This window comes from Lepidochelys olivacea, assembly GCF_965140295.1.
Source record: "Lepidochelys olivacea isolate rLepOli2 genome assembly, chromosome: 3".
Classification (NCBI taxonomy): Eukaryota; Metazoa; Chordata; order Testudines; family Cheloniidae; genus Lepidochelys; species Lepidochelys olivacea.
Genome location: NC_140413.1, coordinates 171772652 through 171787554, shown reverse-complemented (window position 1 = coordinate 171787554; position 14903 = coordinate 171772652). Strand labels below are relative to the sequence as shown.

At 41.7% G+C, this 14903-nt stretch overlaps 1 protein-coding gene across 1 annotated transcript in view; it reads right to left on the bottom strand.

Annotated features, from left to right (window-relative positions):
- The window catches only part of MTA3 (metastasis associated 1 family member 3), a 195623-nt gene that overhangs the window by 47295 nt on the left and 133425 nt on the right, over positions 1 to 14903 (bottom strand). Inside the window, exons 10-11 of the mRNA XM_084624202.1 lie at positions 12941 to 13015; positions 3448 to 3506 (exon numbers count right to left, since the gene is read on the bottom strand). Coding sequence (XP_084480328.1) covers positions 3448 to 3506; positions 12941 to 13015 — 134 coding nt within the window. The remainder of the gene's footprint in view (positions 1 to 3447; positions 3507 to 12940; positions 13016 to 14903) is intronic.

Genomic DNA, 14903 nt, shown 5'->3' with positions numbered 1-14903 from the left:
TTCCCAACTGACCAGTAGCTGTCTGGCGTTGCAAGCTTCCACAGGGCTATTGCCACTCGCTTCTCAACTGTGAGGGCTGCTCTCATCTTGGTATTCATGCGCTTCAGGGCAGGGGAAAGCAAGTCACGAAGTTCCACGAAAGTGCCCTTACGCATGTGAAAGTTTCGCAGCCACTGGGAATCGTCCCAGACCTGCAACACTATGTGGTCCCACCAGTCTGTGCTTGTTTCCCAAGCCCAGAATCGGCGTTCCACCACATGAACCTGCCCCATTAGCAGGGCCCATGCTTTCAGAGAAATCTGTGTCCATGTCCTGATCACTCACGTGACCGCGCTGACGTCGCCTCCTTGCCCGGTATGGCTCTGCCAGGTTCTGGTACTGCATATACTGCTGGATAATGCGTGTGGTGTTTAATGTGCTCCTAATTGCCAAAGTGAGCTGAGCGGCCTCCATACTTGCCTTGGTATGGCGTCTGCACAGAAAAAAGGCGCGGAACGATTGTCTGCCATTGCTCTGACGGAGGGAGGGGCGACTGACGACATGGCTTACAGGGTTGGCTTACGGGGAATTAAAATCAACTAAGGGGGTGGCTTTACATCAAGGAGTATTTCAGGCAGGAGTTCACAGAGGGTTCCAATAAGAAATGGTGCACCAAGTAATTGTTCTTATTGGAACAAGCAGGTTGGTCTGGCCTCTGATTGATACATGGCTAGATTTACCTCGCTGCATCTTCTCTGTGAGTGACTGCAGTGTGACCTAGAGGAATGAGTCCCCTAAATGGGGCGGGGGGGTGAGGGGGGAGGAGAAGCAAATGAGTACAACACAAATCTGGTCTATTTCTTGTTTTGATCCACTCCATCTATCTTTTACATCTTTGGCTGGCAGCAGATGGTGCAGGAGGACTGCAAGCCATCCACATCTCATGGCTGCTCAGCAGAAGATGGTACAATAGGACTGCTAGCCAACCTCATCACTTGCCTGCCCAGCAGAAGATGGTACAATAGGACTGCTAGCAATCCGTATCACCTGCCTGCTCACCATAAGATGGTTCAATAGGACTGACTGCAGGACTAAAGAGAATGACCTGGTCAAGTCACTCCAAATTTAGTCCCTGCGCCCATGTCTGCCCAGGCGCTCCTGGCCGATGTGGCCAGGAGCACCTCGGACATGACGATGACGGCTACGAGTCCTATTGTACCGTCTGCTGCCACAAGGCAAGGGGTTGCTGCTACTGTGTAGCAATGCAGTACCGTGTGTGCCAGCACCCAGGAGACATACGGTGACGGTTATCTGAGCGGGCTCCATGCTTGCCGTGGTATGGCGTCTGCACAGGTAACTCAAGAAAAAAGGCGCGAAACGATTGTCTGCTGCTGCTTTCACGGAGGGAGGGAGGGAACGGGGGCCTGACGATATGTACCCAGAATCACCCGCGACAATGTTTTAGCCCCATCAGGCATTGGGATCTCAACCCAGAATTCCAATGGGCAGCGGAGACTGCAGGAACTGTGGGATAGCTACCCACAGTGCAACGCTCCGGAAGTCGACGCTTGCCTCGGTACTGTGGAAGCACTCCGCCGAGTTAATGCACTTAATGCACTTAGAGCATTTTCTGTGGGGACACACACACTCGAATATATAAAACCGATTTCTAAAAAACCGACTTCTATAAATTTGACCTAATTTCATAGTGTAGACATACCCTTAGAGTGGTGGGATCTGGCAACTACCTCCCATGTACTAGGGGAGCTATACAGGACCAGAATACCCCACAAACCAGGCAACCGTACTACAGCTATCTCATATTTATCCACTTTGGTGTTCCTGCAGCTTCTTCTGATGCACTGGTTACTGGCCACTGTCAGAAACAGGATACTGGACTAAACCAATCCTAAATCTGATCCAGTATGACAGTTCCCATGTGGGAACACTGCCTACTTTCCCTTAGGGTCAATACTCTCCCGCAGTGCGAAAGGGCTCAAAGCTACACATCCAAGGTGCAACCTACACGTCTCTGTATTGCCTTCAATAAATATGCTGCAAGGATGTTGAATGTGAAAGCATTATTTAAGTGCTAATTATTTATTTTTATTATTTACCTGCCAAAACCATCAACGGTAAAATAATTGCGCTACGAATACCAACTGCTAATGATTGCACACTCATATGATTATTCCCAGAATACTGCTCTGACTTTAGGATGTCATAAATGATCCATCATCCAAAATTATTAACATAATTTTTAAACTTTTATTTTATTAGTATTGGTTTAGGCTTTAAATAACACCCACTGAGACATTTTCTAAAGGTTGGATTCATTAAAAGCTAAAATCTATTGCAGTCTATCCGCTACCTTGTACTATTAAAACTGCCTTGGATGAGAGTTTGCATGAAAGACACTATATAAAATGAAATTGTACTGTATGTAATTTACACAGGACTTTACAGAGGTCACACTTTTTCCCGGTATTCTGTTCTCTGCACATGTGCGGAATTACCATTTATGTCAATAGGAAATCCATACACATGTGGAAAGTAGAACATAGTGGTGCGGAGTTTAAAGGAGAATTTTGCCCCTAACCCTTGCTAGTCCCACAGCTCTGAGGAAATCATTAATGTGAAAGACATGAATTATTGCTCATTCCCATAAACCACATGTTTACAAAAACAGACCTTTAGCATGAAATTTAAATACAAAAAGCTAAATAACTAAAAACATTATGAGGCTAAAACACAAAAATAAAAATAGTTTGTTAATAGGGCTTAGTTCACAGAGAAGGGATTTAAAGCTGTCCATAGCCTTATCATTTAAGGTCATAATGTCTTTCTTCTCTTATCACCCTAATTGGTTTAAGAATATACTGTATCAACAAGATAAAACTATAATTGTAAAGTAGAAGTATCTGGTTTAACAAACAATTGCTTAGACTTTGAAATGTTGCATTTATTCACATATGTAACAGCACTCTATACAGATTCTAAAGAGATTACTTGGCAAAATCTGCTTTATAAATGGCAACAAGGGCACATTATGTATATTACCAATCCACACAGCATTTTAACCAGTCTAGTTCTCTTTGGTTTTACTTCTATTTATCTTATTCAAGGAAAATGGTGGACAAGAACAAAGGGATGAATTAAATACAAGGGCCTCACAAAGAGAGCATCATCATCAGTCCTTGCCTTAATCATGCTGGGTGTGTTATAGGCATCCACAATCAAAATAATATGTAAATAATAAGCCGTAGGAGGATCGAAATCTTAGTATCTGTCAAGTTACTGTAATGTATTTGTTTTATCTAGCACACTTACATATATCCAGAGCATCATCAAGTCAGGTCCATTTTCTTTCATTTTTACTAGTCTTCTGACAATGGTATGTGCATTTTTTATCTATACATTAGGTCACATTAATCAAAGAGACAAAGTATAAACATTTGCTATACTTACTAGGTTGGGATGTACACTTGTTTCAATTTACTTTCTGCTTCAGCTGCCTTCAGACGTTTCTAATTGAAAAGATGAATGTATTTTTAATACACTATTAATTTTTTATCACTGCAAACAAATTATTTAAAGACAACTTCCACTTGGCTTTTGTATGATCGCAGAGGCCTTAAGTGTAGACCCTAATAACTCAAAACAAACATCACTGCAATTCTTTACTATTTTTAAAGCATAGTATATTCCACTCAATAAAAAATTCACAAACACCAACAAAAATATTACAGCAGATCTAATTTTACAGTACTAAAGAGAGAGCGAGCAAGGGAGAGTGCACACAACAGCCAGGAGTCAGCATTCACGTTATAAAATACATAATTCTAGCTCACTTTAGTAGGAGAATATGTATGACTACACTACAGAGACTATAACAGCATAGCTACATCACCATAGCTGTGCCGGCATAACCCTATACAGCTTAGTTGCAGCCTACACTGACAGAAGGGGCTTTTCCATTGGTGCAGGAAGACCCCCTCCCCGAGCAATGGTACCTACGTCAACAGAAGCATTTTTCTGTCAACAAAGCCGTGTCTACACTGGGGGTTAGGTCAGCATAGATATGTTGATCTGCAGCGTGGTTTTTTCATGCCCTGGCTGATGTAGTAATTCGACCTAACTTTTAAGTGCAGACCAAGCCGAAGAGAATTACAGAAGAGTACAGGAAATAGAAAATAATGATGAGTACATGATGAAACTACACATCTACAGCACTTTTGATTGAGCATGTATTTGTTCAATCAAGGCCAAGGCTGCGATTTTCAATTAAACCTATGGGAGTTAGGTGCCTAGCTTCTTTAGACTCTTTTGAATACTCCAGCCCAAGAACATAAGAGCAGCATGGCAACTTTGTTACTGCTAAAATATTCTGTTGAATTTACTTGATTATGATTTTGTTTATATTTGCTACCAACATAACTCTCAAACTTAAGAATGTGCTGTATACGGAAACTAGCATTCATAGCTTATTTGTGACTATCTGGTTTATCTTCACAGACATACAGACAAGACAAAAGCTGTTCGTGGGACATGTGGTAACATAAATAATGTCTGATGCTGTGAGATTGATATTGTAAAAGAAACCCCAGAAAATAATATGATTTATTACTGAAAATTCCACAGTATTATGATACAAGACAGCACAACCAAGGCATGGAATCTTGGAAGTTAACAGAAAATATTTTGTTTTTCCCATCTTCTAAAAGAGCATGTTCTAGAAATCACCAATTAAATTACACTGCATATTGGGTAAAGACCTGGCTTCACAGGAATGAGAGTTTTGACATTGACTTCAATGAGGGATTTCATCTGCCTTATTTTCACTGTCTGATATCACCATATATGGGGAGGTTTATGACTTTGGCTTTGTTCCTCATAATACATGCAAACAAAACATTGCACATGACTGATTACACATCATAATGCAATACCTGATATAAAATTGTGAATGTGACAAGTATTAAACCCTTTGGTACCATAATATTCTCTAGTTTTTGATCAATCAAGATATAAATGCACATGCATATAACCGTGCAAAAAAACCACACGGGCCATCAATCACAACAGCAGCCAACTGGTGTTTTTAGAGTAAATAAAGTTCACATGGGAAACATCCCAGGCACTGTCAGAAATCACAGTTTTTGAAATGTTAGGATGAAAGAGCAGTTATTGCAGTAGCCTAACCTGCAGTTAATGTATCCAGTGACTTGCACCGTCACTGAAAGGATTCAATGAATCCTTTGTCTACATATATTACATGTACACATTTAATATCAGAGATTCAAACATATAAAAAGTACCTAGCTTTTCCTACAACATCTATAAAAAACAAGTTTATAAAGGAACTGAGTGTTTCCTTTTAAAACAGCCAATTAAATTTCTACAGGAGATGGCAAAAGAGTGACAACATTTGCCAAATCTCTTTATAAGGAGCCAAAAAAGTTGTCGTTAAAGATGCAGTGTGTTTACTTGAACTTTGCAAAAATCCTGCCAGCCCAGAAAATCCATTCTGTAATTTGAACAAAGGTCCATGAGAGAACCAGCTGAAATGGATTCAGTGATCAGCTCTGGTTCCCCTCAGAAACTGGATTCCAATTTTCTATAAAGGGCACCTTGAGGTGACTGCTCCTCCCATCAGAAAAGTTGATCTTGACTTTCTAGATTACTAAGTGCAGGAGGGATCTCTAAGTGTCATAAAGGCATTTGAAAACCCAGTACAAAACAGGGCACCGCGGACAGACCAAATGGCACCCCAGGCGTCTTTGGCGCCTCCGCTCCACTTGTTAAACTTTTGAATATCTTATTTTGTATTGCATTTGTAGCCAATTTCATGACTTTGATGCACGATTTATCCCTGTCATATAAAATGATAAATTTGCACACCGGGATCTATAAATCTGTATTTATTCATGGGATATATAAGCAAATAAAAAAATAATTTTCTCTAAGTTTATAGAAACTTTTTAATTTTAAGAATAACTGAAATGTACTAACATCAAGAAATTGAACTGTGCACCAACATTGGGTGGACCAATATTAAATAGTGTTATAGTAGGTGACAGCCTTAGAACCTGAACCTTAGTCCTTTAGTTCAAAAGATCACTTTTTGTGTGTTTGCCCTCACAACCAGAACAGAAGTTTGGTGCCCTCCATGCCCAGCATTCCAGGTCGTTGCTTGGGTCGTCTGCCCCTAAATCCGGCTCTGACTGCTGCTGACACCAGCTGTGCCCATGGCTCACTTCCACACCACTTCTGCAAGGTCTTCATGGAGTGGGAAACAAACTTTGGAGGAAGGGTTCTCTGGAAACTGAAGCAGACCCTTCCTCAGGTGTTTCTGCTTATGGGTGTCAGTCTTAGACATATCCAGGACTTCAGATACTGCTGCTCCATGAGAGCCAGAGATCTCATTGGCAAACACACCGATGTCCTCTTGCAATGGGGGAGGGACTTCCCCCCCTCAAGGAAGAATTCCTCCTCCTCCTAGCTCTCATGGACTGTGGAAAGGCACCGACACCCAAGGAAGTGCCCTGGGATATCCTTCAGGAGGAAGACCTGGCTGTGCCCCAGGGCAGAGGGGTAGCAGGAATCGGGCCTCATCTGCCTGAAAGATCTCTTGTAGTGAGAGGAAGTACAAACCTGTTGCTCAACCATGAAACCCTGTGGCTTCTGGAGGAGAGAAAAAGTGCTATCCCCATACCAGGTAAGGAATTAGGGAAGAGCAGGCTGAAGCTGGCATGGAGGTGGGGACTCCCAGTACCTCATACCTTATTGTGTTCTTCTACAGATCTCTGCCTTGGCCCTGACACCCATATTAGATGGGCCAATGTCTACCTAGATAAGTTGGGGGGAAAGGAGACTCCTCTTTTGGAGTCTCTTCTCAGGAGGAAGGTTTCAAGAGGCAGGCTGAACACAAAGGCCCTGACACGGATGGCAGCAGCTTATTTTATAGATGCTGCAGTGTTTGGTATGATTCTGAAGGAACTGCTTCAACCACTAAGGTACTGCTCTTCAGCCAGGACCCCACGAAGTACTGTGACACAGATGCAGCTTGCAGAAAGAGTGTAGGCTGCAGAGACATGGGGATGTGCTAGGAACAAAGTGCTTAGCAAAAGCTAGACCAGACATATCAGTGCCAGAGCTGAGGAGCAGCAGCAAAAATGGGTCCTTACCCAACAATACTTATAGTCTGACTTTCCAGCTGATGTGGCAGTAAGTGAATGTGCTGTTATGAAATGGGGACCCAACATGTGGGAACCAGCAGTGACAATCAACCAATAAATGGGTGGCCTTGAGAGGTAATTGGGAAATCTTTCAATAGACAAAGTATCTTCATTGTCACTGCAAACTACCATTCAGAGGGCTCATATATTTCACAATTTTGCAGCATTCATCCCTTGCTGCAGAATTACACTCCTAAAATCATGTCTTTCATGAAATAAATGCTCATTCCTTATGGTGCCTGAAATAATCTGGATAATGTAAGCACAGTATAACTGACTAGGTTGGCACAGCCTGGAAAAATAGCTCTGAAGGTGTGAACTGCCCCATTCATCTTAGTCAGGGCCATCTGGATTCCACAACTGTGGTATTTGGCATTTTTCTAAGATACCAGAGAATCTAGCATTCTTGCTATTTTCCTGCAGTTAAATATGTAACTTTTTGTTTCATATCTCCCAGTCCTACTGTGTCCGCTCATCAGCTGCCTCTTGCTTTCCAGTTTCCCTACAAAAGCAAGTTAATTGGATTGCACTGTCTGTTCCCTGCACTGCTCTATGGAGACAGATAGCAGGAGTTTGGTGAAGCATGGCTGAAGTCCACCTTGCAGCCAGCCACAAAGCAGTGGGAGCCAAAACTTTGGGCGGGCTGGAGAACAGGCTGAGGCTCAAAGAGCCTTGGACATGAGTTTCTGATGCTTGCTACAAGTTCCCCCCATCCCTGTCACATGTGTGGGGAAGAATGCTTGGAGCTGGCCTGCATGGACATTTGTTGTACTTGAGGCCTGTGGCATGCAACCAGGCTGCCTGGAGAGCACAGAAATAAATAATAAAAACCTTGAAAATAACAAATAATCACAAATTCTACATAAATATGCATTTTCAGCTACAAGTCTTAGCTTTATATTTGGGTGGGGAAGTGAAAAAGAAGGGTATTTCATTGTGACAGACGAAACAGAAAGAAGAGACACGAATTCATTTTTGGCTCAGAGATTCAACTTAGTAGAGTATTACGATTCAGTTCAGAAAATCACAACTTAAAAGTAGGATTGTGGGATCAGTGCCATGTCCTTGAATGAAACAGATCCTCTTGGCACTATGCACTGAGAAACTAAGGCATAATCAGGGGCAGATGTCACAGTGGAAACCCTCTGATGCTATGGCAAAATAAAATAAAAGTAAATTTTAAAATCCTCTGAACAGAAGGAAGGCCTGGAGAACATGCTCAAATAGATCTAATTTTCTCATCTCTCTAGGAGAAGGTAAAGTCACTATGAAAACCCTCTCTTTTCAAGGAATGTACTACAGTAATTGCAGAATACTGGAAGAAGAAAACATTGTTCTTTGATAAACGTCATAGGTACAAATTTTATACAATTTCTGTACAAAAACTGGTGTGAGACTTAAGACCACAGAATAGCTAAAATGATAAAAACTGACACAACCATGAGTCTCTCTCTCTCACACACTCCCCCCTCACGGGTGGGCAAAAAGAAAAAGGGCTCCCCTCACAATCCCTAAGCATTAGCTCACCAGAGCAAGAGAGAAAAACTAGGTAAAGGAAGAGAAGCGGCACCACAGCAACCCATAAATCTTAAGGGCATTTGCAGGGGGAAGAGGGAAACAACACCCCCACAAAACCCCCCCAAACCTGAGCCTACACAGAGGATAATACAAAAGAGAGAAATAAGCAGTATGTGGTAGCTAAATTTCAGTACTGGCGTTGGGGTTGTGTGGGAATGACATTTTACCAAGTTTTCCTTCTTTATTTACTGAAGGGGATCATATGCATTCTTATATGAAATAATTATACATACTATTTTATGTATAACCTAAATTTGGGGGAATGACGGCCAGATGCATGAAAAATGAAAAAGCAATTTAGCATTTTACATTCTTATTTACTAAAGCTACTGTTAATCTTATACGCTTAGGTATATAACATTGCTCCCTAGAGAGAAGGGCAGAAAAAGGTTGTGGGGGGCGGCGGGGGGGGGGGGAGGGAGAATGGCAATGTGAAAGAAAATGTAGAATCAAATGTAGATTCATTTAAGATTTTTTTCTTCATGTTCCACAGAATCTCTATGGATAGTAATTCCATGCTCTAATAAGAATATAACAGTAATGATCTATTATCGACCATCTGAACAAGAACAGTGATAGTGACGATGAAATGCTGGTGGAGATTAGAGAAGCTATCAAAATAAAGAACTCAATAATAGTGGGGTATTTCAATTATCCCCGTATTTACTGGGTACATGTCACCTCAGGACGAAATGCAGAGACAAAATGTCTCGATACTTTAAATGACTGCTTCTCAAAGCAGGGGTGGTACAAGAACCCACAAGGGGAGAGGCAAATCTTGATTTAGTCCTGAGTGGAGCGCAGGATCGGGTCCAAGAGGTAACTATAACAGGACTGCTTGGAAATAGTGACCATAATATAACAACATTTAACATTCCTGTGGTGGGAAGAACACCTCAGCAGCCCAACACTGGCATTTAATTTCAGAAAGGGGAACTATGCAAAAATGAGGAGGTTAGTTAAACAGAAGTTAAAAGGTAGAGACTAGAGTGAAATCCCTTCAAGCTGCATAGACACTTTTCAAAGACACCATAATAGAGGCCCAACTTAAATGTATACCCCAAATTAAAAAACACAGTAAAAGAACTAAAAAAGAGCCACCGTGGCTTAACAACCATGTAAAAGAAGCAGTGAGAGATAAAGAGGCATCTTTTAAAAAGTGGAAGTCAAATCCTAGTGAGGTAAATAGAAAGGAGCATAAACACTGCCAAATTAAGTGTAAAAATGTATTAAGAAAAGCCAAAAAGGAGTTTGAAGAACAAATAGTCAAAAACTCAAAAGGTAATAACAAAATGTTTTTAAAGTACATCAGAAGCAGGAAGCCTGCTAGACAACCAGTGGGGCCCCTGGATGATCAAGATACAGAAGGAGAACTTAAAGATGATAAAGTCATTGCGGAGAAACTAAATGAATTCTTTGCTTCAGTCTTCATGGCTGAGGATTTTGGGGAGATTCCCAAACCTGAGCTGTCCTTTGTAGGTTACAAATCTGAGGAATTGTCACAGATTGAAGTGTCACTAGAGGAGGTTTTGGAATTAATTGAGAAACTTAACAGTAACAAGTCACCGGGACCAGATGGCATTCACCCAAGAGTTCTGAAAGAACTCAAATGTGAAATTGCGGAACTATTAACTATGGCTTGTAACCTGTCCTTTAAATCAGCTTCTGTATCCAATGACTAAAAAATAGCTAATGAAACGCCAGTATTTAAAAAGGGCTCTATAGGTGATCCTGGCAATTACAGACCGGTAAGTCTAACATCAGTACCTAAATTGGTTGAAACAATAGTAAAGAATAAAATTGTCAGACACATAGAAGAACATAAATTGTTGCGCAAAAGTCAAGATGTTTTCTGTAAAGGGAAATCATGTCTTACTAATCTATTAGAGTTCTTTCAAGGGGTCAACAAACATGTGGACAAGGGAGATCCAGTGGACATAGTGTACTTAGATTTCCAAAAAGCCTTTGACAAGGTCCCTCACCAAAGGCTCTTGCGTAAATTAAGTTGTCATGGGATAAAAAGGGAAGATCCTTTCATGGATTGAGAACTGGTTAAAAGACAGGGAACAAAGGGTGGGAATAAATGGTAAATTTTCAGAATGGAGAGGGGTAACTAGTGGTGTTCCCCAAGGGTCGGTCCTAGGACCAATCCTATTCAACTTATGAATAAGTTGATCTGGAGAAAGGGGTAAACAGTGAGGTGGCAAAGTTTGCAGATGATACTAAACTGCTCAAGATAGTTAAGACCAAAGCAGACTGAAGAACTTCAAAAAGATCTCACAAAACTAAGTGACTGGGCAACAAAATGGCAAATGAAATTTAATGTGGATAAAGTAATGCACACTGGAAAAAATAACCCCAACTATACATATAATATGATGGAGGCTAATTTAGCTACAACTAATCAGGAAAGAGATCTTGGAGTAACCGTGGATAGTTCTCTGAAGATGTCAACGCAGGGTGCAGCAGCAGTCAAAAAAGCAAACAGGATGTTAGGAATCACTAAAAAAGGGATAGAGAATAAGACAGAGATTATCTTATTGCCCTTATATAAAGCCATAGTACGCCCACATATTGAATACTACATACAGATGTGGTCTCCTCATCTCAAAAAAGGTATACTGGCATTAGAAAAGGTTCAGAAAAGGGAACTAAAATGATTAGGGGCTTGGAATGGGTCCCATATGAGGAGAGATTACAGAGGCTAAGACTTTTCAGCTTAGAAAAGAGGAGACTAAGTGGGGTATATAAAGGTAGAGGTATATAAAATCATGAGTGGTGCAGAGAAAGTGAATAAGGAAAAGTTATTTACTTGTTCCCATAATATAAGAACTAAGGGCCACCAAATGAAATTAATGGGTAGCAGGTTTAAAACAAATAAAAGGAAGTCCTTCTTCATACAGCACACAGTCAAGCTGTGAAGGCTAGGACTATAACAGGGTTTAAAAGTGAACTAGATAAATTCATGGAGGTTAAGTCCATTAATGGCTCTTAGCCAGGATGGGTAAGGAATGTTGACCCTAGCCTCTGTTTGTCAGAGGGTGGAGGTGGATGGGAGGAGAGAGATCACTTGATCATTACCTGTTAGATTCACTCCCTCTGGGAAACCTGGCACTGGCCACTGTTGGAAACCAGGATACTGGGCTGGATGGATCTTTGGTCTGACCCAGTATGGCCATTCTTATGTTCTTCTTATGTTCACATTCATTGTGTGCCATTGAGCTTTGTATGGAACGTGAAGAACCGTGGGGCAGGGGGTGGCCAGTGCATCTGGTCAACAGCACAGAACCACTGGGCCAAAAACACAGAACTAAAGAAAGCCGCAGCCTACTCCCCTACCCCATGCGCCGGAGCAGAAGCCACAGCTCAGTTATGCAGAAAACTAAACGTGTCGAAGATTCCATCCTTCAGACCTGCAACCTGTCTAAGCAGAGCAAAGCTCTTTCGTACAAGCTCTGACTCTTGCTCAGAATTTGGCCTCATGTATATTCTTCGCTGTTACTTCTGTGCGGTAAAGACAAACCGTAACAGAAAGACATGGCTTCAGTTTTGATACAAGAACTTACTTCCTTGCTCATCAACATCTTAAAATCAAAACGACAAAACAGCACCCATAACAGCAGCTATGGAAGGCGAAATAATTGCACTTCATGAGACAGTTAGATGAACTAAAGCAGAGCACTGTGGATAGCCTTTTCCCTCCTCTTCAGCGTTGCCTTATGTGACCTCGCTCATAAAATGCCTCGTTCAGCCATTTAAAATAAAAGTCTCAAAGGATAATGCATATGATGAAAAATTCCATCATTTTAGAATTTTCTTTTTTTTTTTTTTTTTAAATGTACAATTGCTCTGGGAACAAAGCACTTTATTTTAAACATGCAACTGTTCAACCCTGTTAAACACCTTTTAGACTGATAACTAAAGCTGGGAAAATGAAACTGCAGCAAAACCAGATCAGACCAAATTAGGTATTTTAAAACCCCCAATCTCAGAAATAGTTTTAGAATAGGTCTTTTTAAAAAGGTAAAGGAATATGCAAATGTCTACAAAATACTATTTATAAATAGTTTTTGTACAAGTCCATTGTTTTAAGACTATTACAGAATATTACAGGTCCATTCATACTGAAATAGCCATACAATTACCTGTTGTACGTATCTGTCAGTAGTTTTCCACATATAATAATATTCAATGATGCTAGTCAGCGACTTCCAAGGGAGCTGAAAAACATTTGGCATGAATTAAATACAAGCAAAAAGTGTGTCAGGAAATTTAAATATCCACATCTTATTTAGAAAAAGATGGAGTAAATGTTCTTTGTATGTTAGAAAGATTCAGAATTAATGCAAATAAAAAGGTTAAACAATGTAAAACCTTTATGGGAATGGCTATTTTTAAGTTACATGCCTAAACCATTGGTTCTATATGGCCAATGCAGAATCCAGTGTAATAACACACAGGCAGTACATTTCTCTCACTTTTTTCTTTCTTTTTTAAACGACAGGTAGAGAACATCATCACAATTAGAACAAATCACTTTCACATGACTAAGTCTCACGGGAACTTCACATGTGAAAATATACCAGCCAGAATATTAGCTCAGTGCCAATGTCACAGAGGTTGGCTGTCCCACTATTGGTAGCAATGCCGCTAATGATACGAGTGGGCTGTCATGCCATGACCTTCCCCAGTTTCTGCCTGAAACACATACTTAGGGCCCTACCAAATTCACAGCTGTGAAAAATGCATCACAAACCATGAAATCTAGTCTCCCCTGTGAAATCTGTTCTTTTGTGTACTTTTACTCTACACGATACAGATTTCAAGGGGGAGACTAGCATTTCTCAAACTGGGGGGTCCCAATCCAAAAGCAGATTGTGGGGGGGAGGGGGTCATAAGATTATTGTGGGGGTGCTTGCAATATTGCCATCTTTACTTCTGTGCTGCCTTCAGAGCTGGAGAGCAGCGCACGCTGGTTGGCAGCCCAGCATTGAAGGCAGCGCTGCAGCCAGCAGCAGCACAGAAGTAAAGGTGGCAATACCATACCAGCAGCCACAGAGCTTCCTGCAGCCAGAAGAGATTCCTGGAAGTGGGTCTGAGCTGGTCCTGGGAGCAGCCCATGCAGGGCAAGAGGAAGTCCTGTCCCTCACCAGCCTGGCCAGGACCAACAGCTGGAGCCGGCATATGGTAGAAGCACTCAGTCAGGGTGCCCAAAGTCCTGCCCCTCCGTGACTCCAGGCCCAGCACCCCGGTGCTCAGGGGTTAAAGAGGCCCTGGGCTGGCTGGGGCGGGTGTTGACCGCGGAAACCCCCTGACCAAGGCACCCTGGGCGGTTGCCCATGTCACCCACTTGTAAGGCCAGCCCTGCCTCCTAAAAGGGAGGACCCCCCCAAACCATGCCACCCTCACTTCTGCTCTGAAGGCAGCGCAGCCTCCAGCAACAGTGCAAAAGTAGGTGGCAATACCATCACCCCCTACAATAGATTTGCAAATCCCTCCCCTCCCACACATGACACTCCTTTGGGTTAGGACCCCCATGGTTACACCACCATGAAATTTCAGATTTAAGTATCTGAAACCATGAAATTTGCGATTTTTAAAATCCTATGACTGTGAAATTGACCAAAATTAATCATGAATATATACTTATTATTTCGTATTTGTATTATTGTAGCACCTAGGAGCCCCAGTCAGGGTCCAGGACCCTGTTGTACTAGGTGCTGCACCAAACACAGAACAAAAAGACAATCCCTGCTCACAAAGAGTTTATAATCTAAGTAGAAGACAAGAGACAACAGAGGGATACCGACAATCTGATGGGGGAGTACAAGGAAATAATCGCACAATGTTGGGCTGCATGACAGGCTATGGACTCAGCGCACCAGCAGGCTAGCCGTTGTGAAGCTTTTTACACTAGCAGTTAAGTAGAAACAGAAGGCCCCAGAAAGGGGCAGATGCTGCCATTTGGAGCAAATTTGGTGCTGAGGCTGAAATTTCAGTAAATCTCTGTGCAAAATCTGGACAACAGACCTATTAGATCCGTGTGCAAAAATGGGCAACAGATCTTCTTATACACCTTTCACAATGTACATTTCCTTGTCATTAGAA